Raw genomic sequence first — 21,959 nt, forward strand, 5'->3', positions numbered from 1 at the left:
TACCCCGTATTGTACAATAATTAGTACAATTTATTTGCCATTCATAGTAGATTAATGGATAAATTGAATATATGATAAGCTTAAGGTAAAATTTTTTTATTATTTGGTATTAAATCTCAAAGTATCTGTCACAGTGATCTAATACTTTGTAAGTTTTATTAATTAAATTTGTTATAAATATTATTTAAAAAATTTGTTAATAAAATATTTATAAAGACTTATTTTCATAGAAAATAAAGAAAAATATCGCTATGTCAATAATTGGAAATATATTTGAAATAGTAGCTCTAAACATATTTATCTTCATTTTTTATGAAAATATTATATTATTATATTATAGCTATTAAATACAGTTATGAAATTTGTGATGTTTTGCTTCATAACAAACAGATAAAACTTTATATTGAACTAATAGAACTGCTACATAGAGCCTGCCTTGTTGCAGTAATTTCAGATGCTAGTTTCTTGATAAAAGGATGTCTTATCTTACCATCATTTGACAAAAAGAATTCCTCCAACTTTCCAGGAATATTATCTCTTTTTTCATACTCATATGCTTGCATAATTAAATCTAATCTGTCTAAGTCTTTAACATATTTTGCTTCTGGGGTTTCTTGCTTCTCGTATTCCTGTAACCATTAACAATATAATAAGATAACTTCCAAAACATATTGGAAAAACCCCCAATACCCTAGTCCAGACTTTTACTATAGCTGCCCTTAAGCAATAAAAATAAGAAATAGTCTTAATGTTCCAATCTGACTTTATGACGATGGGTTTGGGCTCGAAGTGACATAGCCACTAGACTAGACATAGCCGTAGTAAATGATTATATAGCTCTTCTTAAAAACAAAAACTGACCCGAGAAGCGGGGACAGGAGTATATAAGGGCAGCCTCTTTTGGATTAAGGGAGTTAGTTTGTTAGTTAGTCGTTGGACGAATTGCCGATTGAGTTATCGGGAAGTTACCCGAATCGAGTAGCACGTTGATACTTGTTCTCCCGTGGACCGTGGATACGTCTAGTGACCCGCTATGTCACTTAGAGCCCAAACCCATCGTCATAAAGTCAGATTGGAACATTAAGACTATTTCTTATTTTTATTGCTTAAGGGCGGCTATAGTAAAAGTCTGGACTAGGGTATTGGGGTTTTTCCCAACATTCCGGACGGGAAATCCCGTTGTCTTTCCATCTCCGACATATATATATATATATATATATATATATATATATATATATATATATATATATCAATTTTTCATACACGAAATATTTCCAATATTGTAAGTCCTCTGTCTCCAAGGAGTTCACAAATGTTTTCCATAGCTTCATCCTCTAATTTATGTTTTACATCAGGTGGAATACCACAATGAGGTGTTATATCTCCCACAATACACTCTGCCAAATCATGTATTAAAGACATCTGCATGATTCTACATTTGACAAAAAAATAATTTATAGAGATAAAACCTTCATCAACATAGTTGCTAACTGCATGATATAAATAATACCATTTCATACTTGACTGTATCTAAGTTCTCATCATTATTCAACAGAAAGGAAAGCATGGCCATCCTATACATGTGACCTGCGATTGTTTCTGGATCAGACACATTCTTATGAACCCATCCTGTTCTTTTCATATGCTGAAATCATAAAACAAAAATCATATTAATCTTTGATTTATAATTAAAAGGCACATGATAAAAAATTGAGATTATCATTAAAAACAGAAAAATGTATAAAGTGAATGTATAACATATAAACATTTAATTAAATTAATAAGATAAGATTAAGATGATAAGATTGATAAGATGTTGTAAAATAAGAATGATTAAAGAATATATGACAGCTTTTTACTGTTTACTTTTTTACATTTTATATATATATATATACAATAATATAAAATAATAATAATAAAATAAATAAAATAATAAAATAATAATATAATATAAAATAATATATATATATATATATATATATATATATATATATATATATATATATATATATATATATATATATATATATATATATATATATATATATATATATATATATATATATATATATATATATATATATATATATATATATATATAATCAATATATAGTATTTAATATATTGGAAGAGGTATAATTTAGTACAAAAGTATGACATATAGCTAATTAAGAATGCCAAAAGTGGCCACTTGTGTACAACATACACTAAGTCTTAATTAGAATTGTACACCTTTTAAAATTGAATAATATTCTTAAAATTGGATCAACGACTAGATTTTTTTACAAGTTATTAAGAGATAAATATTACGAGATAAATATTACAACGTTCGACAGATTAGGTTTCATGTTTGTATAAAGATGCATTGTTGTAAAAGACATGTCTGTAAAAGAAAGACACTTTTCGAACAACCTAATACAATAAATGCCAAGTACCCTCGGCGTCGCAGCCGCGCAAAAGGTAAGAGAGCTCGCTAGCTTTTGTTCTAGCGAGGGAGAGATCATAGCTTTCTGCACCCTCCCATAGTTACGCTGCCTGTTCCTATTATAGAATTAAGGTAATTGCAATTGCAATCGCAAGATATTGAGACTGTTAGTCCTCACACAATGCGGATGAAGGTTTAATTTATGGCGCCTTAAAGTGTTGATATCTGCTTTTCCATAGCCGAAGGTAATGAAGGACAGGCGGTCGCCCCAGACGTTCGAAGTTCGCCTTTTTTCACATATTCTATTTTAAAGAATACGCTAATATCTCTATTCGTAACAGTATGTATACATCAAAATGGTAGATTTATATCTATTTATCACAAGGACATTTTACAAAAATTTGGATTTCGATTATAGTAATAAATTTGATCTTACCTTCAATCTGCCTACCAGTTCCATGAATTCTTGCAATTTCTTGATATCCATAATGTATTATTTACAAAGCAAAAATTTTTTTCACTTAGATTGTTCAGTCATACACGTCTATCACTAGTAATTATTAAAACGGAGATTTTATGTGTTAAAATGTTGATCAATTTCACAAATGATTGTCAAATATCAAAGCAAACGATCATAGAAAGACAATGTGATTAAAGAACGTAACAATACAAATACGAACGAAAATAACGAATACAACGACCGTAATCACAATACTACCAACCATACTACCTCACTGACTACAGTTCTACGCATAATATACTTACCCACACGTTAACGGCAGAGCATATACATATACACACGAACGCAAACTCATCGTTGCCTAGGTTACATAATTTTCTAGTAAGTGAATGTATTAAAGATGACGATCCATAGATATAATGATATATAGACAGTGACATTAGACATTATAGACATTTTAGATTCGCGCGAATCAAAGAAAATAGAAATTATGTATATTTTTCTTTTTCTAATTGTACAATTGTTTTATTCGTATATCTTCAATAATTTAGGCTAGCATATTTAAATAAAAATAAAAGTACTAAATCTAAATATTGATTTTTTTATTAAAGTACAAAATAATACTATATATTTGTTTTTTCTTTGTTTGTTTTATAGTGTAGCTTCGTTGAGAAAAATCTTAAACAGTTTATGGCTAATTAGATTGTCTTTAAAAGAAAATGTTGTAGAATATATATAATCCGTAAAAATTATAACATTCTGATAATAAATATTGCCTTAGCCTGGTAATTTCTAATTTTAATCACCTTTCATCAGCACTGTCTGGCACTCTTCAAAGGTGAATATCTACATACATACATGCATATATAAACAGAATACAAATTATAATTGTTGTGCGCGTTATATGGATATGTGATATATTAGCTTGAAAATATATAATTTCCTTTAGTTGTTCAAAATAATACCTTTTTAAAAATATTCGATATGTCAAAATCAACGCAACAATACGCGCATTTTTAATGGTACAATTACTCTTTATTTTTTTCTCAATATTATCCATAATTTTCTTTAACGATATTACAGTCTTATTATACAATATTATAATTCTTTTAAAATATTAGATGTTCTTTTTGTTTAAGCAAGAATAAGATTGGGGTTACCAAAGTGAAGTAATAAAATAACAATCGAAAATCGTGGTAAAGATAATAAAAATTTCGTTCACTTGTGAATGCTACCTTTAATCGAAGGAGCGAGCTAGATAATTGAAAACAGGCACATCGTTCAGTCAGCTGACCTGTCTTGTGATAGCAGGCTCGATTGTGAAGCTTGACTCGCTGTAGTAGGCTGGACTTACCTCGATACGTTTCTCATCTCGTAAGTTTCTTACTGTCATTTAGTTTCGTTGATTGTAGATTACCATGCTTCGCCTTGATTCACTATATAATCAGAGCGATTATAATGATTTCGTACTATATAGAGGAAACCAAAGATTTTTGCAGAAAAGACTGGCGCGTATAGTATCGATCGTGCCAGTTTGAATGCGCCATCGTTTTTCGATCCGGACATGAATTTGTATGTTTTAATCGATGTCCACGATTAAACGGTATCACCGATATCGTATATAATTACACGAAAAACGAGCTAAGCTGTTCTATTTGACGACAAAATACATCAATTGGATTCGACATTCTTATTAAGTGAGCAGACGTCTCGCGGGCTTAAAGAGGGCTACGCCTACTTTTTAAATGAACTGCTCACGTGAATTTTCTGATGAATGGATGCGTTAGCTGACATCAACTTTCTCGCCGATTTTCGTCGTCGTAATTGACTTAGGCCGCGTGTAAGAGTACTCATTTCCGGAATATACTTATTGTTCACGAGCGTTGTCTTTTTATCCTCGTTTTTGTCATATTTTTGTCGGTGTGTGATTAGTTGCTGTTGATTACATGTCAGACTGAAATGATATCAACTTAATCTTATGATCATATCTCACAAATTGAACGTAATTCTGTAAAATTGTTTTTAGATCAAAACTTACACTTCCTTGGAATGATTAACCATATATACTTTGCATTTTATTATAATAATATTTTTTTTATAGAAAATGCATAATGAATACTATTAATTTAACTTTCGCTCAAATAAATGTTTCTCATTATATGCTCAGTATGTAGGTTTATTTATATTTTATAATGCAAAATATTTTCAGTTGTTCGTCGATTTTACTTGAATAACAATTTACAATGTCGAACCAAGGGTTATCAAAAATTAGTAATGAAGAGAGAGAATCCAAATTTGGCTATGTATATGCTGTATCTGGTCCTGGTTAGTATACGATATATATTTTTAAGAAATTTATTTATGTTTTCAATTTTAATACATATATTTATTTTCCTACAGTGGTTACAGCTGAGAAAATGTCGGGATCAGCCATGTATGAGCTGGTTAGGGTAGGATACTATGAATTAGTAGGAGAAATTATTCGTTTAGAAGGTGATATGGCCACTATTCAGGTATAATAAACTATTTTGATATATTTAAAAATTTATCATATTATTTTTACAATGTTATTATGTCATTTACATTTATATTTTGTTCCAGGTGTATGAAGAAACCAGTGGTGTAACTGTAGGTGATCCTGTCTTACGTACTGGAAAACCATTGTCTGTAGAACTTGGTCCTGGTATACTTGGCAATATCTTTGATGGTATTCAGAGACCATTGAAGGATATCAATGAGCTTACAAGCTCTATTTACATCCCAAAGGGTATTAATGTACCAGCATTGTCAAGAAGCACTGTTTGGGAATTTAATCCATGTAATATAAAAAGTGGCAGCCATATTACTGGTGGAGATTTGTATGGTGTGGTTTATGAGAACACATTAGTAAAGCACAAAATGATCTTACCTTCAAAAAGTAAGGGAACTGTAACTTATGTTGCACCTGCTGGCAATTATACAGTATCTGTAAGTTATATGTTAATAAGTGAGCAAGTCAATTATTCTAATTATTTATTTGATATATATTTTTTACTTTACAGGATGTTATTTTGGAAACAGAATTTGATGGTGAAAAACACAAGTATACTATGCTTCAGGTATGCAAATAATTTTTTCTTTAATACTGATATATACATGCTAATATGATCTTGCATATGCAGGTATGGCCTGTACGTCAACCTCGTCCAGTTACTGAAAAATTACCAGCTAATCATCCTTTGCTTACTGGTCAACGAGTCCTGGACTCACTTTTCCCGTAAGAATTTATTTAATTGCTTTATGCACTATATATAGTACTTATTGATAAAAATTGCAGATGCGTTCAAGGAGGCACTACAGCAATTCCAGGTGCTTTCGGTTGCGGTAAAACTGTAATTTCACAAGCTTTATCGAAGTATTCAAACTCCGATGTTATTGTTTATGTCGGTTGTGGAGAACGTGGTAATGAAATGTCTGAAGTATTGCGTGACTTCCCCACATTAACAGTGGAGATTGATGGAGTCACTGAGTCTATCATGAAACGTACAGCTTTGGTTGCTAATACGTCAAACATGCCTGTAGCTGCTCGTGAAGCATCCATTTACACAGGTAAATGTATTTCTATTAATAAGAAAACGACAGTACAAATTTGATGACAACGTATTTCACTTTCCTATGTCAAATATTTCAGGCATTACTCTATCAGAGTATTTTAGAGATATGGGTTACAATGTATCCATGATGGCTGATTCAACATCTCGTTGGGCAGAAGCTCTTCGTGAAATTTCGGGTCGATTGGCTGAAATGCCTGCTGATTCCGGTTATCCGGCCTATCTTGGAGCTCGTTTAGCTAGCTTTTATGAACGTGCAGGAAGGTAAGTTCAATTTTCATTTAATATAGCGATATACGTATATATTAATTGATTATATTGTTAATGTTAAATATTGTTTGCAGAGTGAAATGTTTAGGTAATCCTGATCGTGAGGGTTCTGTCAGTATAGTAGGTGCCGTATCACCACCAGGTGGTGATTTCTCTGATCCTGTTACTAGTGCAACCCTGGGTATCGTGCAGGTACTAATGCACTTAATGTTTATTTTCTATTTGCATAACTTATTTTTTTATTTCCTTTTTACCCTTATAATTTGCTTTTTTGTCCATTTCTTAGGTATTTTGGGGTCTCGATAAGAAACTCGCACAACGAAAACACTTCCCATCCATTAACTGGCTTATTTCATACAGTAAATATCTTCGAGCTTTAGACGATTTCTACGATAAAAATTTCGCGGAGTTTGTTCCTCTGAGAACGAAAGTGAAGGAAATCTTGCAGGAAGAGGAGGATTTATCAGAAATTGTACAGTTAGTCGGTAAAGCTTCTCTTGCTGAGACAGATAAAATCACTTTAGAAGTTGCAAAACTTCTAAAAGACGATTTCTTGCAACAAAACAGGTGCGAATTATCATTTTGCCATAGTCATGTTAATGTTAATTAATATTATCGATGTTCATTTTTACTATTCTGTTTTTACGTAGTTATTCAACATACGATCGTTTCTGTCCATTCTACAAAACTGTCGGAATGTTACGAAATATGATAGCATTCTATGATATGGCAAGGCATGCAGTCGAGTCTACGGCACAATCAGACAATAAAATAACGTGGAATGTCATTAGGGATAGCATGTACAATATTCTCTATCAGTTGAGTTCTATGAAATTCAAGGTAAGCATAGGTTAGGATGGTTTTACTTATATATTTTAAAAAGTGTGTAACAAATGTTATATATTTTTTCTTCAGGATCCAGTGCAAGACGGCGAAGCAAAGATCAGAGCTGATTTTGATCAGTTATATGAAGATATTCAACAGGCATTTAGAAATTTAGAAGATTAATTATCAGAAACATTCATACAAACATAAGTTCTCTACATTCAGGAACCTTATGCTGGTCATTTAAGGATGTCCTGGATCTACTAAAAAAAATATATGGAACATTCGTAATCACGTATCGCACATTAAACTGTTATATTAGTTTTCAATAATTACAAGAAATTGTATATATAAAAAGTGTTACAAATATAAAAGCTACAATAATTTTATGTGTATTAACCTAACATTTAAACAGAAAATTATACGTGATGGCTGAATCACTAAGGTTATAGGACGTCCTTAAATGTATTTCCAGCTTCTATAAGTATTTATATATTAAGTGCTATACCAAGCTACTTCAAATCCTTGAAATGAAGTTATATGTAATTAATTTAAATTGTTGGAAAAAAAGATGAGATGCCTGGCGACTCAAGCTTCCGATTTTATTTGCTGTAAATTGAATTTAATCATGGAAGGATCAGTGTAAAGAAACTGTCATATGTATGTAAAATGAGAGTAAATGCATCATAAGAAGCTTTCCATTCATCCTTATATGTTATTCTTTTAAAAAGAAAAAACATAATCGTTCTGTATTTTGTTGTATCATGGGATGAAATGGTAGCTTTTTACAAAAGAATGGAATTTCAATTAAAGAGTATTAAATATTGTATTATAATAGTATATTATGTAAATGTCGCGTTAAGTGACGAATGCAGACGTTACATAAAAGTAGATGTTATTTTAAATGTTGAAACCGTTGAAATATGGTCTGAAAGTTTAAAAAAAAGGGTGTCAAAATGTTAGAACTGTTGAGGTGCAGGATCTTTTATCGTTGAAAACAAAGTATAAAGAAAGACGCATCATAAACAGTGTTCCAGTAACTTCGACATTTCCATTGTACCATATGTAAAAAACAAATAAACACTATGCATAAAAAGGCCAAACTTCGAGATTGTTAATGATTAAATAAAAATAACAGTGTTTCGATAAATTTCATTTTAATAATAATATAATATAACAATAACCTTCGCGGTATGTACATCAACGATATATTACAAACCAGTATTTAATTTTTTCGATTATTCCGACACATCATCATAGAGTCCAAAATCCTGGGTTGAAAAAAATATGTTTATTGCTATATGCGTACGTATATCCATATGTATATGCACACACGTGTATGTATATGCATATATAAATATATATACACATCCATACGTGTGCGATAGTCTATTTTATATTCTCATTATTTAGATCATTTTCTTTTACGGAAATACCTACTCTACGCTCATTAAAACATTATTAAAAATAAAAAATATTTAACGATCTCTGTAAAGATGCAGTTGTTATATATGTATAATTTGCATCGCATTTTTTTGTTTGTATTGCAACTGAATGTTCTTCTTGCTTCTTTTTTCAAATTAACTTTGGTTACATCGTTTGAAATTATATATCCGAAAGTTACAAATCAATGCTCAATATTCACAGCCTTGGCTCGTTCGTCGTACACGAGGTAATTCAATCCAATGCATATGCATACATAAATATAAAATTCTTTTTTTTATAGGTTCTATGAGGAATAGTCATAACTTCACCAGTATTCGATAATTAGCAAATATTATCCATGATATACTCATGAATACGCAATCAAGATCTTAACAGGGCAAAATGTTCAAATATCCAATACCAAATAATTTAATAAGCATTAAAGAGGAAAGTTCAATTTAAACGCAACATGAATGATATCGCGTACAAGTATACAAGATTATAATGATAGTTACGACCATACCATTAGGACCATGCAATATACTTCAAAGAACAGAATTTCAATATGATAAAATTTGGTGTGGTTCCTATGAAACCAAAAATTGTAAGAGTAAATAGAGTACTTCTTCTGACCATTGTATGGTCAGATTGTATATCCTAATATTTACAAAAGAAGCATTGCATTACAAACTAATAATCTTTTAAGGACTCAAATGAACAACATCAACATTCGTTCCTGTGGAGGGTGACATTTGTGACCTGAGCTGAAGATTCTCACGTTTCAATTGTGTAACAACTTGTTTCAAAGCAGTTATTTCTTGTCGTAATTTTTCGTTATCGCGTAAACACTGACCTAGCCCCTGATTTGCTGCTCTTAATTCCGTTATATACTCACAGGCCTTTGATAAAATTCCACCTTTGCTCTACAAAAGAAACTCGTGGAAAAAATGCTATTGTTAAATGTTTCTATAACTGCAAATTCCATAAGTTCTATTTTAATACCTGAGTTTCATAATTTGCCTTTCCTTCACCACTGCCACTGCCAGTGCTGTTTGCACCTGCATTACACTCGGGAATAATTTTTCCCAATTTTGTAATCCAATTGTTTATTTTGTCTCTTCGTCTACGTTCGACTTCATTATGAGTTGCTCTTCTTCTGTCATCTCTCTAAAGTATATATTACAAATAAAACAAAATTCAAAGAGCTTTAAGGACTGAAGGAAAAATATACCTTTTTCAAAACAGTAGTACAATTTCTTGGTGTTTCTATTTGTAATGTAGTGGTCCTAGGAACCAGTGATCTAGATGTTTGCGCAGTAGTGAAAACATCATTAGCATTTCCAATGACATAAAATTGTCCATTCAACGGGGATGTTAGGACCTGTACAGTATTATTTCCTGGTTGAGTAACTGGCAGTTCTATTTCATTGCCAGCAGTAGCGCCATTTACTTGGACCACTCTATAAGCAAGAGCTTCTTGGTAACGCATTCCATCTTCCCCGACAGGTTCTCCTGTAATTGTTTCATAATTCAAATTTTTGCAAATTAATGACTAAGCTGCTTAGAAGCTATATGAATCAACTTCATAAATCGAAAAGTAGAGAAAGCTGATGACTTTAAACATATTTCTTTGAAATTTACTTTACAATTTGCAATGAATAAGCTTAATAAAATATTTGATATATTTTTATATATATCTAAGTTAAAGGAAAAAGTGCAATTGATCAATTTGACTTCTAATCGAACAAAACTTAATTGTCAACTTTTGAGATATAGACATTTTTGAATTCATGACAAATATTTATTTACCTTCGCAATCTACGATTTCCGCTTCCTCAATAACAATTCCCGTGCCCCCGTCATCCTTCGCGTGAACAGTGCTGTAAAACAAACATAAACACATTGAAGAATGGATATGTAACTTATCTATAGAATTACGTCTATGCCTATTACTTCCACGACCGTTGTCCTAAGTCTTGTAAGTGCGCACAGTGCACTACGTGATGACCTTGAGGAGACCTCGAGCGAAACAGGAGGGATAGGTGTTCGCATTATCAGCCAGTCGATATTTAACATAAACACTACCTGACATCCTGCTGTTCGAGATGCTGCTCCAAAATATCCATTTTTTTTTCTACCAAAAACGTTTGAATTTGTCAAAATTCACGTGAGCTGGTCACGGGACACGGCAACGAGGTCATGTGGTGCACAAGATGGCGATTCTTGATTACAACGCCATCTTACGCCACTCGATTTGATTACAATTTTCAATTTTGTCCAAACTATACCGATTACAGATAATTGAAATTCCTTAATAAGCAATGTATACGTGTAATCATTTTATAAATAATTAAGACTTCTAACGTAAATAAAATTTTCTTAATAAGAATAATGAATTCAAAAACTAAAGTTGAATAGTAAACAAAATTGTAAAATATTGTTCGATAAACATATGCAGAAATTAAAATTGAAAAACAGGGTGCAAGGTACATTTCTTTATTGAATTTCTGTTTGTTACATTGATCATTATAGCCAACATCTATATGAATAAATACTTAACCTATATACATCAAGGTTACGTAATTTATGGTTTCAAACATTATTTACTAATAAAGAGAAAACTTACCTCTCTGATACTAGTATTAATTGTGATAGGGATGAACAAGTTCGTTATAGTTACATATTCGTAATTTGATAAAATTAGGAGACATGTCTTTCCAATAATTAATAATGATATTTTATAATTACATATAAAAATATAATTACAATAATGTATAGATATTCGTTTTTCTTAAAATATTTAAAACAGTGCGTAATCAATTTCAAAATTTGCAAAATCAGTAAATTAAAATATGAAAACTTGAAATTTAATATTGAATTTAAAGAATTATATCAAGCAATTATATATCCAATTCCACTAATAAAATAAATTTAACCAGTAAAAACAAGATTTGGAAACTTATTTATAGTTCGTTATATACGATATTATGAAATCTGTTATGGTGAATATGAACAGTAAATTCATTGAAAATTGTGATTAAAGTTAATCTATGTTTATATGTATTATATACAAAAATATGTATCATATTCCTAATAAAATATTAGAATAGAAGAACACAATATGTAACAGAAGAATTAAATTTATTAATTAAAATATATATATACATATGCATGTGTAGTTTGTATTTATGTAGAATTGAGAAATTGTTGATGACATCTGGTTAACAAAGAATGTATTTATATTAAGAATATGAAGACAATATAACTAGATTTTTTATTCATCTAAATTTAGATGAAAGTACTTTCGTTTCACGTTTTTAGAACATATTTAAAAATTTGAAAGTCATTTCAAGGATCGCTGTAAATACGAATAGCAGGAACTACAATGTATCCTGTAATAGTTTGATTGGTCAACGAAATACAGTTCATCATGGAGTACGTCGGTACGTACTTGACGATTTTCGTGATTTTTATTAGCAATTTCCAAGCAATAAATATTTTCTTACATTTTTTTTTGTATTTATTATTAATTATTTTTAAATAAAGCAAATATCTACATCCCAGAAAAATCTTACCGTGATATGTTACAATCAGGCAATTGTATATGTTGGATTAATTTCCGTACAAACAGTCATATATATTTTTGCTATGAATCTTGCATAAATCTAATTTGAAATTATTTAAAAAATATGAAATTTAACATTTATATATTTTTTCGATGAATTGCGTTTTCTCTGTTCTTTCTTTTAAATACGTGTCATTTTAAACATAACCTTTCATTTATACAATTTTTCCTTTTGTAGTTTATTCGATTGCTAAATTTTCATTGTTTTTTGTAATCTACTAATGGTTTATTAAAATCTTATTAATATAACTGCTCATTTACTATTATAATATCATATTATATATGACATAATGATGACAGTATTTGTATTTAAAAAATATTAAGTTACTTATATTTTACAGATGCTGCAAAAAGTAAAAGCAACGACAACTCTTGTAACTCAACTCCTTGTGCTGAACTAGTATCAAATACAAATTCTAATGAAAATTTGCTGGTAGAAAAAAAGGACTCAACAGTAAAACATCAGATTCGAGGCATACAAAAGAGAGATAATAATACTGCAACTACCTCGCATGATCCACCCCAAGAGAACATAGACTTTAAAGTGATTTATAATAAACAAAGGATTAATGTAAATTTTCCACTTGATGGTACAGTGGCAAAACTGAAAGCTTATCTTCAAAATATCATATCTGTGCCACAATCTATGCAGAAGGTTATGATTAAAGGACTAGCCAAAAATGAACAAACATTAAGAAGTTTGGGTGTTACAAAAGGTAACTTTTATTATATAATATAATATTCCCTCTTTTGTGCACTGATTTTTATCAGATATTTATTATATGTTGTGTTATATAATTATACTTTTAAGGTGCCAAAGTGATGGTAGTAGGGTCAAAACTAGATGATGTATTAGCCATTTCACTTCCATCAAAACAGGATTTGTTAGATGAAGCTGCTTCCACTACAAATAAAGAACCTTTATCTCAGCAAAAAATACATAGGAAAGTATTAGATAAAGGTATGCCTGATGATGTGATGCCTGGTATATTAGATAGTAAGGTATGACATATACTTTAATTAAAGTAATAATTTTTATTAAATATTGTGTATTTTTATTTAATTGTTTTAACTTTTAGGAACCTCTACCAGAATTTCCATTGGCTGGTATGTTAAATAAATCTGGCGGTAAAGTTAGATTAACATTTAAATTGGAGCAAGATCAGCTTTGGATTGGTACAAAAGAAAGAACAGATAAAATACCCATGAATTCCATAAAAGGTGTACACAGTGAACCAATACATGATCATCCTGAATATCATATTATGGTTTGTACTTTAACATAAAATTGGCATGCTCTGACATAATTAAAATTTGTCTATTTTTTCAATTTTTCACAAAGGAAGTGTTGCTACATTAATATAATATGAACCATATGATTTACACAAATATTTTTTTAAATTGTAGGCTATACAATTAGGCACAACAGAAGCTTCGAGATACTGGATATATTGGGTTCCTGCACAATACATATCCGCTATAAAAGATGCTGTTCTTGGCAAGTGGTGCTACTTCTGATCGAACATTGATGGAAGTTTCGGTCTCTTCAAAAACAAAGCGTAATCAGGTGTAAGCATTGATACAAACACGACTGTACTAGTCACACATTTTTAACAGTAAGTAATAACTTATTTTGCGTTGGATAATAACTGATATGTTCTAATAAAAGTATTCTTTCTTTTTGTTAAGGAAATTTTCTTAGATAATTTTTAACTTTGTTAAAAATGATAAAAATATTTTATAAAGATTAATACATTTTACGAATTTATAATTACCATTTCTGATAGCAAAAAGAAATGTTTATACAACATTGCGATTTCTGGATTATTGAAATTTTTTAATATATTCAAGTAATGCTAACTGTAACCTTAATTTCTCTGAATTATATCGTACATAAGATTTGTAAATATCATAAGTTTTTTAACTCTTAGGAAAATACGTTATATTAAAAAGAAACATTTTATTACCTTAGGTAAAAGAATTGTCATTTAAATGAACAGATTAAAGAATTTTAACTTTTCTGTTTATTTAAATAGAAATGCTTGGATCTTTAAAATAAAGTGAAATGTTTGTAAAATTACATTTATAGGAGGAAGTGAAGAAAGAAGTTATGATGTTGCATTTACAATCTTTTGAAGTTCGTCGAGAAATAATTCAACTTTTTAGTACATTTAATGACATTAAATAATAAATTAAAATAGTTTAGATATTCAAAAACGAATTGTTTCAGATCTATTTTTATAGTTACAATTTATGTCGAGTATCGAAGCTGATTTTATAAATGTTAAGTTTCAAAACAAATTTGTCGCAAATTAATTTGATTCAATTAAAAAAAAAAGAACAAGAAGGTACGAATTATAAACGAAATTCAAGTTGCAATAAGCTAAGTTATTATCAAGAAATATAGTCCGCATTTTATAAAGATGGAAAAAATGCAATGTTTGGTACGATGTTACTGTTCGATTACGAAACAACGAATTTGTCAAAATATATTTGCACGCGTCTTGATATTGGCCTATAAAACAAAAATTGTCCAGGGGAATTAGCCGTCTCAAAATTTCGCTGCGCACTAGAGTTCAAGTGGACTGTATATCTCGACGAGCATTATTAAGACGAGCATTAAATTATTATGTAACGTTAGTATTATAAACTGCTGTAAATTAGGTTTTATACTGTACATGTACACAACTGAACGAGAACCCGGGAAAACGACAAATCAAACTTGTATCTACCGTAATATCTACATGGAATTCATAACTATTTGCACATTCGAAAAACTATTTCAATGTCCATTTAAAACAAGACTTGTACATCATGTTGTGTGATTTGATAAAAATAAACAATTTTAAGTCTTCTCAAACGTGATTTTCTTTCATTTTTTTTATTTGTAAATTATATTGAAATATAAATATAATAAATATTTGTTACTAACTCACATAAATTATTCTTGTAAATAAAGTATAATAAAGTAATTTTTAAGTTTTGGATCGAACTCGGGCTTCTTACCCGCATAATTGCGAGAAATCTAGATTCCCTTACGTTTGTTCGTTATGAACAGGAAACTCCTTATTATGGCTTTAAATTACTCGAGGCTAAGCAAGCTGTGTTGCAAGGTTTACTCTGTTTGAAGTAAGAAAAGAAAAGAATTATTAGAATTCTGCACGAATCAAAAATTAATTATAATTTCGCAATTGATATAAACCTTTGTATTTCGGTGAAACGTATGTATGTAAGTGGTTCAAGGTTGAATACAGTACTTGTATGCGTGTATATGTCAAGGCAATACATATGATGATATAACATAGTTCGTGGAAATCTCTGTTTCTACAATTTAAATCGACGTCACTTTGATGTCTTTTCCGTGACTGTCATTTTTACACATAGTGTAAATAATGAAATAGCACGTTAACTCGTTACTATTAATGGTAATATGATTCTAACCAACATGTAATAAACGTTTTCTACACAATTGAACAATGCTTTCTCTGTGACAGAAAATCTATGACCTGATGAATGAAGTGTGATCACTAATTAAGCAAAGTGTCAAAAATTAGAAATAATTTTTAAAGAAATGAGCAGAAAAATCATAAATTCTATTGTACAATTATTGCTAATGACAGAATTAATGTTGTCATTAATTTGAAATATGAGTAACCAGAAGATAAGTGAAATATGTATTATCTCCTAAGCAGATGATATACATAAAAAAGGTATCCAATATCAATGGTTACTTAAATTTATATTGAATCCTGAATACTTGCCCTATTAGTAATGGAACAGAGTGATAATATATTAGAAGATATAGAAGAAGCATTTCTTGTTTTAACAGAAAGCTTCCTGGAGCAAGGTGCATCGTTAGTAGATCTTAAGTCTGCTAGTTTAGAAAATAACATAAAAAATAAAAGGAACCATATCTCACATTACTTGTGTTCTAAAAAGGTTCTTCTTGCCTTATTTACACCAATATTTTGTAGCATACTTTTTAAATATTTATATTTTGATATAATCAGAAGCATTCGTGAAACTAGATGCTTAATACCAAATAATTATTTCATATGGGAATTTACAAGACCGATATCAAATTGTGATTATTGTCGAGATGTTACTTCAGCACTGATCTTGCCAAATTTAACAAGAGAAGAATTCAAACAATATGCCTATTCTTCTAGACCTATGGTGATAAAATATGCTGCAAGTCATTGGCCAGCTTCAAAGGTATTTAGCTGGAAATTCTTCAAAGATTTATATGAGAATATTGATGGTGCTTATGATTCGGTAGATGAATGTCAATTCTTGCATTTCAAAAGTAATCTTACCAATTTACGTGATGTTTTTGCAATGACTGAAGAAAGAGCTATGCAGTATAATGGTAAAGATCCTTGGTATGTTGGTTGGAAAAATTGTCACCTTCAGATTTTGGATATTATGAAACGGTACTACAATCTACCTCATTTTTTACCAGAGGATGCGGAGGTTCCTTATTCCAATTATGTTTTTTTAGGATATGAAGAAGGTGCCATTATGCATGTACGTATAATAGTAATAATATATGCACACTTATTTTTAATTATTTTTAGTTAATCACAGGTTTTATTTTGTTTACAGCTAGATTATATTTCGCGTCTAATGTGGCAAGGGCAAATTATAGGCAATAAAACGTGGAGCGTCGCTCCGACTCCGGAATGTGATACTGTTTGTACGCGTTTTAATTTTACTGTTTATGCTGGAGATATTGTTTTGTTGGATACAAGAATTTGGTATCATAGCACTTATGTGAAAGGAGCAAACTTTAGCTTAACAGTCACTTCAGAGTATGGATAGATCTTTATATGTATATGGCAAAATTGTATTTGATCAATTTTACAGACTACATAGATAGGATTCTATGGAGTTGAAAATTTTTATATTATAAAATTGAAAGATCCAAAATGTTTTGCCTTGTTAAATTATTGCATTATATTGATGCTTAATTAAATATACATAAAGTTTTTATATGCGCAAAAATTTTGATATTATAGGACATGCTATTAATGAGTAGCATTACATTATGTATGAAATTTTTATATAGTAAAATTTTTGGAGGTGCCATTTTTAATGAAAGATATATATATTTACTAATGCATAGATTAGAATGTACAGAAGATTAAATTTTGCAATATTTTAGATTGCCTATTTATTATAATTATTATGTATCGAGTTATATACAATTTCTGGATATTTATTGGTTTTGCCATAGTTAAAAACTAATGGAAATAAGAATTAACGAATTTTTTGGATACTATTAGCACAAATGAAAAAACAATTTGTACTGCAATGTAAATGGCCATTATATGTTTGAAAATTATTTCTGTATTCGTATATTTGAATTTTTATACATGTATATGCATTTAAAAATGCATATAGCACAAGCTATTATAGAACATTTTACTTCCAATAAAGAGATACATACAGTTAAACACGCTTTGGCTAACGAAATTTCGTGTAAATTTAATGCATAAACTTTACTGAAAGCGATCAATTGTTATTTATTTTATATTTAATTATATATATGTATGTACATGTACAAATATATTCAACCTATAATTTTTAATAAAATATATGAATATAGATAAAGTGTTTCAATGTGACTTTCCCTGCATACTCATATATAGCAACTTTTATTTTATATATTCATTTAATTGCATAAAACACAACGCGATAGAATTTTTTTTTATAAATCGTTTATACAGTTTGACATTGCAAGTATAAATACTCGCAAACTTTGAAGCATAAAAGTACAATATATCGTGTTATATTTAAAAATTGTGGATAGCATAGGAAAGATAGAAATATTGTTTCATTTAATTACACACACCAAAACGACATATATCAGAACCTAAAGTGGAATGCATATACCTGTTGCTATGCAATACAGCATATCATACATATAATACTAATTGAACAATGCTGATGTTACATCATCATTTTCAGACTTCAAGGTTGCATTTCTACTGATCCTTTTTCTCTGTTGCCTGTTGAAAACTTGGTGGACTTTCCTAAGATATATACAAGGGAACATTTATTTGTAGTATTAATTTTTGATTCCCAGATAATATTTAGAAATTATATAATGAATGTTCTACTTACATAGTATGCAGGAGGTGGAACATAGGCGCACTGGGGTCTGTTTGGATCATAATATGCACTTTGAGCAGCTTCTGCTGCTTTTGCATCTGTAAATGATAAAAGGAATAAAACACTTATATAACAAAAACATTAAATTTTTATTTGAAAATATATTTAAATTTATGATAAGTCACATACATTTGTACATATTTGAAGTAGTAAATTTAAATTGATCTGGCATTTTTGATTTTTATAAAAAATATTGAGACAAATTGATTTTTTAAATATTTCGTAGTTTGGTCTTTCTAAGATTTTAAGAATTTTATTTATTTTATAACAGTATTGATAAATTTTATCATGTAGATAAAATCATAAAGCAAATCACTTTCAATATTTTCACATGGATCTTGAGATAGTTTGTTTAAAAAATTAATAAATTAACACAATTTTTCAAACAGTAATAGAGTAGCAATATTTTGTGAAAGGACACTTTGGTTGAATGAGTCATTGAATATGCTAAAAATCTATATTCTTCCTAGTGTTATTTTAACAAAAAAGAAACAAAATTAACGATTGATATACTGTTTTGATAATTTACAGTAACGAATAAACAAATAAAAAATAATTAACGAGCGATAATAACACTCGCGTATTTTTGAACTATCTCTGACAACTATGTGATAATAACTGAGCATAGTGAAAGTCAACCTTACTGCAGGTCAACCAAACCTGTTGTGCAATAATGTTGCATAATATTTAATACTTAAAGTTTTTCAAGTGAAATAAAAACTATAGTATTATTGTTCGATTATTTTACAAATGAAATATATACGATTTTTATAATAAAGCAATATTTCAAATTGGTGGGTTTAAATAAAAACAGCAAGTTATATTTGGCTAAATTTTAATAACATAATATGTTCTTGTATTATAATGATCATCACAAAGCTATATATGATCGAAGCAGCAAAAATATAATACTTTAATATACAATAATAATTGATAAAAAACAAATATTTAAAAATAACTTGATATTCACTGTTATGTGTATGTATTATATCATATGATTCTCATGTCATAAAGAATAGTATAAGATACAAGTTTATTCATATGTTCCTTCTTTGCACTTTTAATATACTAACTTTAATATTTTTTTATCTTTCATTTATTATAATTTATTTTAAAGACTTTCGAAAATTTGGCCATTATTCAGATAAAGTATGATACAAACATGCATACACAAAACATGTAGCCTCATATGTTTAATAATTAGTAATTAGATGGGTATGGATTGTAAGGATTTTGTTGTGGGTAATAGCCAGACTGTGTATAATTATTACCTTGAGAATATGGAGTATATGGTGGAGGGTTTTGTGGATAACTGTTATATGCTGGCTGTCCATAGTTTGGATACGCACCTGCTTGGGACATTGGTTGGGCATTATAACTTGGATTAGCCCACCCAGGTGCTCCATTTTGTTGAGGTGGTGTCCAATTAGGTTGTTGACTGGAAGTGCCCCATGCACCTTGTGGCGGTGCATTTGCATATCCTTGATAAGGTGTATTTATACCAGGATACGGTGGTGGCATATCCGTCATATATACACTGTTTGCTATACAATATAAATTTACATTCCTTATGTGTGTATAAAACATTAAAATTGTGCTAATTGTAAGAAAACTAATAAGGTTTTTATTACATTGAAAAAATCTTAGAGAAAAATAGATGTTTAACCTGGTGGAGTATGTGAAAATGCATCATTTTGTGGAAGCCACCCATAATAGCCAGTCTGTGTTGCTTGGTAAGCAGGTGGTGGAGCTGCGTACCAATTTGATGTTGGTGGTTGGTATGGTGGTGGAGCATCATTTGCAGGTCCATTACGCTGAGCTACAAATAGGTAAAAACAGTTATATACAAAGCATCGTAATGTTCATATACAGACAATAAGAGAGAATTATTAAAGTTTATACCTGTTAAGATAACTAATTATAACGAACTTACCCATTGCTGCTGCTCTTAACATAGCTTGACCAAATTCTATTGCACCACCACTTTTGAAATGCAACTTGAACTTGCATTCTCCAATCCAATTGCCATTTGGTTGAGCACGGCATTTACCTTTGATGTAATTAGCACCAAATATTGGCTGTTCTATTTCAACATCACATAGTGTTATAAAAGGAAAACTAAATGACTGCATCCTTTCTTTGAGATCTTTGGCATTAAAAATCATTCGATGGGTGGTCAGGTATAATCTACCATATTTGGTACCAGCAAATTCCACTTGTTCTGGTCCATGGAATTCCATTGTGACATTGTCACAAAATAATAATATGCTAAATAAATAAAGATTTTATTTGTTTATATCGTACTTAGCATAATATAGAAAGAACTGAAATGACGATGATTTGTATTAATTCTAACAATTTTACTGCAAATATTTGATATATCTTTGATGTAGTAATCATTATTCAGAGAAACGATTATTGATAAAAAGGAAGTTACATTCGGAAGGCCACGACGATAACTACGTTGTAAAAACGTCATAAGCAAGAACATGTGAAACAACGATCACATTATCAAAAGTTGCTAACATATTTTATAACTTACCATTCTCCGGCGTGTATTAGAACGCCCCCGTTAGCGTGAGCGGTATTTAACGACATATTTTTTTAACGTTTTCTCCAATACTGTTGAAATTTCCAGCAACAATCTTCCTTCATCAGCTGATTCATAAGTGATAAGTATGGCGCAGTGCGCATGCGCACTTATCTCAATACAATATATCTAACGATATATATATGCGCACAATACGTATATGGTGAACTTATATTTCACATAAATGCGTAATCATCTTTCTCAATTAAAATATTTTTGATGATATTGTTCAAAATACTTTACTAACTGATAAAAATTTAAACATGCATAAAGTATTACATATATATATGCAAACCTATACTAAAATATGATTATAACAAACTGATGCAATACCTTAGCGCTAAAGCAGAATTGAAACGCGTATACATTTTCGTATATATGTCTCGAGGATATACTTCATTTACAATTTATGTTTACTCTAGAAACTAATATGAAAAATAAGGGGAACCATATCTCTCGATACTTGTGTTCTGAAACGATTCTTGCCTTATTTAAATCGATATTTTGTAGCATATCTACTCAGACTTAAAAGCATTCGTGGAACTAAATGCTTAATACCAAAAAATTATTTTATA

General features: G+C 29.7%; 6 protein-coding genes across 14 annotated transcripts; 3 read left to right on the forward strand and 3 right to left on the reverse strand.

Annotated features, from left to right (window-relative positions):
• Positions 1 to 80: 80 nt before the first annotated feature.
• On the reverse strand, positions 81 to 3,098 carry LOC126865444 (5'-deoxynucleotidase HDDC2). The gene is made up of 4 exons (XM_050617937.1): positions 2,862 to 3,098; positions 1,521 to 1,645; positions 1,264 to 1,432; positions 81 to 629 (listed from the first exon to the last, which is right to left on the reverse strand). Exons 1-4 carry the CDS (start codon positions 2,910 to 2,912, stop codon positions 399 to 401), a joined length of 576 nt encoding a protein of 191 aa, XP_050473894.1. The 5' UTR covers positions 2,913 to 3,098; the 3' UTR covers positions 81 to 398.
• A 1,016-nt stretch (positions 3,099 to 4,114) lies between these two features.
• LOC126865425 (V-type proton ATPase catalytic subunit A) lies at positions 4,115 to 8,673 on the forward strand. Of its 3 annotated transcripts, none has more exons than XM_050617901.1 (13): positions 4,125 to 4,259; positions 4,375 to 4,725; positions 5,095 to 5,210; positions 5,286 to 5,398; positions 5,487 to 5,852; positions 5,927 to 5,983; positions 6,047 to 6,141; positions 6,202 to 6,473; positions 6,556 to 6,739; positions 6,820 to 6,937; positions 7,032 to 7,312; positions 7,396 to 7,585; positions 7,661 to 8,673. In XM_050617901.1, the coding sequence occupies exons 3-13, from the start codon at positions 5,129 to 5,131 to the stop codon at positions 7,751 to 7,753; spliced, it is 1,851 nt and encodes a 616-aa protein (XP_050473858.1). In that variant the 5' UTR covers positions 4,125 to 4,259; positions 4,375 to 4,725; positions 5,095 to 5,128; the 3' UTR covers positions 7,754 to 8,673. The 3 variants fall into 3 exon arrangements, with proteins under 3 accessions (XP_050473857.1, XP_050473858.1, XP_050473860.1); XM_050617903.1 differs by having other exon boundaries at positions 4,142 to 4,259; positions 4,363 to 4,725; XM_050617900.1 differs by lacking the exon at positions 4,375 to 4,725 and having other exon boundaries at positions 4,115 to 4,259.
• A 37-nt stretch (positions 8,674 to 8,710) lies between these two features.
• Positions 8,711 to 11,236, reverse strand: LOC126865439 (upstream stimulatory factor 2-like). 2 transcript variants are annotated; one of them, XM_050617927.1, is made up of 5 exons: positions 11,081 to 11,236; positions 10,805 to 10,875; positions 10,227 to 10,507; positions 9,998 to 10,162; positions 8,711 to 9,918 (listed from the first exon to the last, which is right to left on the reverse strand). In XM_050617927.1, exons 1-5 carry the CDS (start codon positions 11,119 to 11,121, stop codon positions 9,697 to 9,699), a joined length of 780 nt encoding a protein of 259 aa, XP_050473884.1. In that variant the 5' UTR covers positions 11,122 to 11,236; the 3' UTR covers positions 8,711 to 9,696. The 2 variants fall into 2 exon arrangements, with proteins under 2 accessions (XP_050473884.1, XP_050473885.1); XM_050617928.1 differs by having other exon boundaries at positions 10,949 to 11,216.
• Positions 11,237 to 12,180: 944 nt separating this feature from the next.
• Positions 12,181 to 15,480, forward strand: LOC126865437 (ubiquitin domain-containing protein UBFD1-like). 2 transcript variants are annotated; one of them, XR_007689529.1, is made up of 6 exons: positions 12,181 to 12,438; positions 12,962 to 13,336; positions 13,432 to 13,622; positions 13,700 to 13,888; positions 14,028 to 14,236; positions 14,710 to 15,480. XR_007689529.1 is itself a non-coding variant. In XM_050617925.1 (5 exons), exons 1-5 carry the CDS (start codon positions 12,426 to 12,428, stop codon positions 14,136 to 14,138), a joined length of 879 nt encoding a protein of 292 aa, XP_050473882.1. In that variant the 5' UTR covers positions 12,181 to 12,425; the 3' UTR covers positions 14,139 to 15,480. The 2 variants fall into 2 exon arrangements, 1 of the variants encoding a protein (XP_050473882.1); XM_050617925.1 differs by having other exon boundaries at positions 14,028 to 15,480.
• Positions 15,481 to 15,733: 253 nt separating this feature from the next.
• On the forward strand, positions 15,734 to 18,233 carry LOC126865435 (uncharacterized). 4 transcript variants are annotated; one of them, XM_050617921.1, is made up of 4 exons: positions 15,734 to 16,835; positions 16,969 to 17,002; positions 17,083 to 17,147; positions 17,226 to 18,233. In XM_050617921.1, exons 1-4 carry the CDS (start codon positions 16,392 to 16,394, stop codon positions 17,439 to 17,441), a joined length of 759 nt encoding a protein of 252 aa, XP_050473878.1. In that variant the 5' UTR covers positions 15,734 to 16,391; the 3' UTR covers positions 17,442 to 18,233. The 4 variants fall into 4 exon arrangements, with proteins under 4 accessions (XP_050473878.1, XP_050473879.1, XP_050473877.1 ...); XM_050617922.1 differs by having other exon boundaries at positions 15,734 to 16,330; positions 16,790 to 16,835; positions 16,900 to 17,147; XM_050617920.1 differs by having other exon boundaries at positions 15,734 to 16,045; positions 16,115 to 17,147.
• Positions 18,234 to 18,258: 25 nt separating this feature from the next.
• LOC126865436 (WW domain-binding protein 2) lies at positions 18,259 to 21,583 on the reverse strand. Of its 2 annotated transcripts, XM_050617924.1 has the most exons (6): positions 21,337 to 21,578; positions 20,728 to 21,062; positions 20,461 to 20,613; positions 20,144 to 20,338; positions 18,747 to 18,832; positions 18,259 to 18,655 (listed from the first exon to the last, which is right to left on the reverse strand). In XM_050617924.1, exons 1-6 carry the CDS (start codon positions 21,390 to 21,392, stop codon positions 18,608 to 18,610), a joined length of 873 nt encoding a protein of 290 aa, XP_050473881.1. In that variant the 5' UTR covers positions 21,393 to 21,578; the 3' UTR covers positions 18,259 to 18,607. The 2 variants fall into 2 exon arrangements, with proteins under 2 accessions (XP_050473881.1, XP_050473880.1); XM_050617923.1 differs by lacking the exons at positions 18,259 to 18,655; positions 18,747 to 18,832 and having other exon boundaries at positions 19,613 to 20,338; positions 21,337 to 21,583.
• Between the last annotated feature and the right edge of the window lie 376 nt (positions 21,584 to 21,959).

The sequence above is a fragment of the Bombus huntii genome, chromosome 5 (assembly GCF_024542735.1).
Source record: "Bombus huntii isolate Logan2020A chromosome 5, iyBomHunt1.1, whole genome shotgun sequence".
Classification (NCBI taxonomy): domain Eukaryota; kingdom Metazoa; phylum Arthropoda; class Insecta; order Hymenoptera; family Apidae; genus Bombus; species Bombus huntii.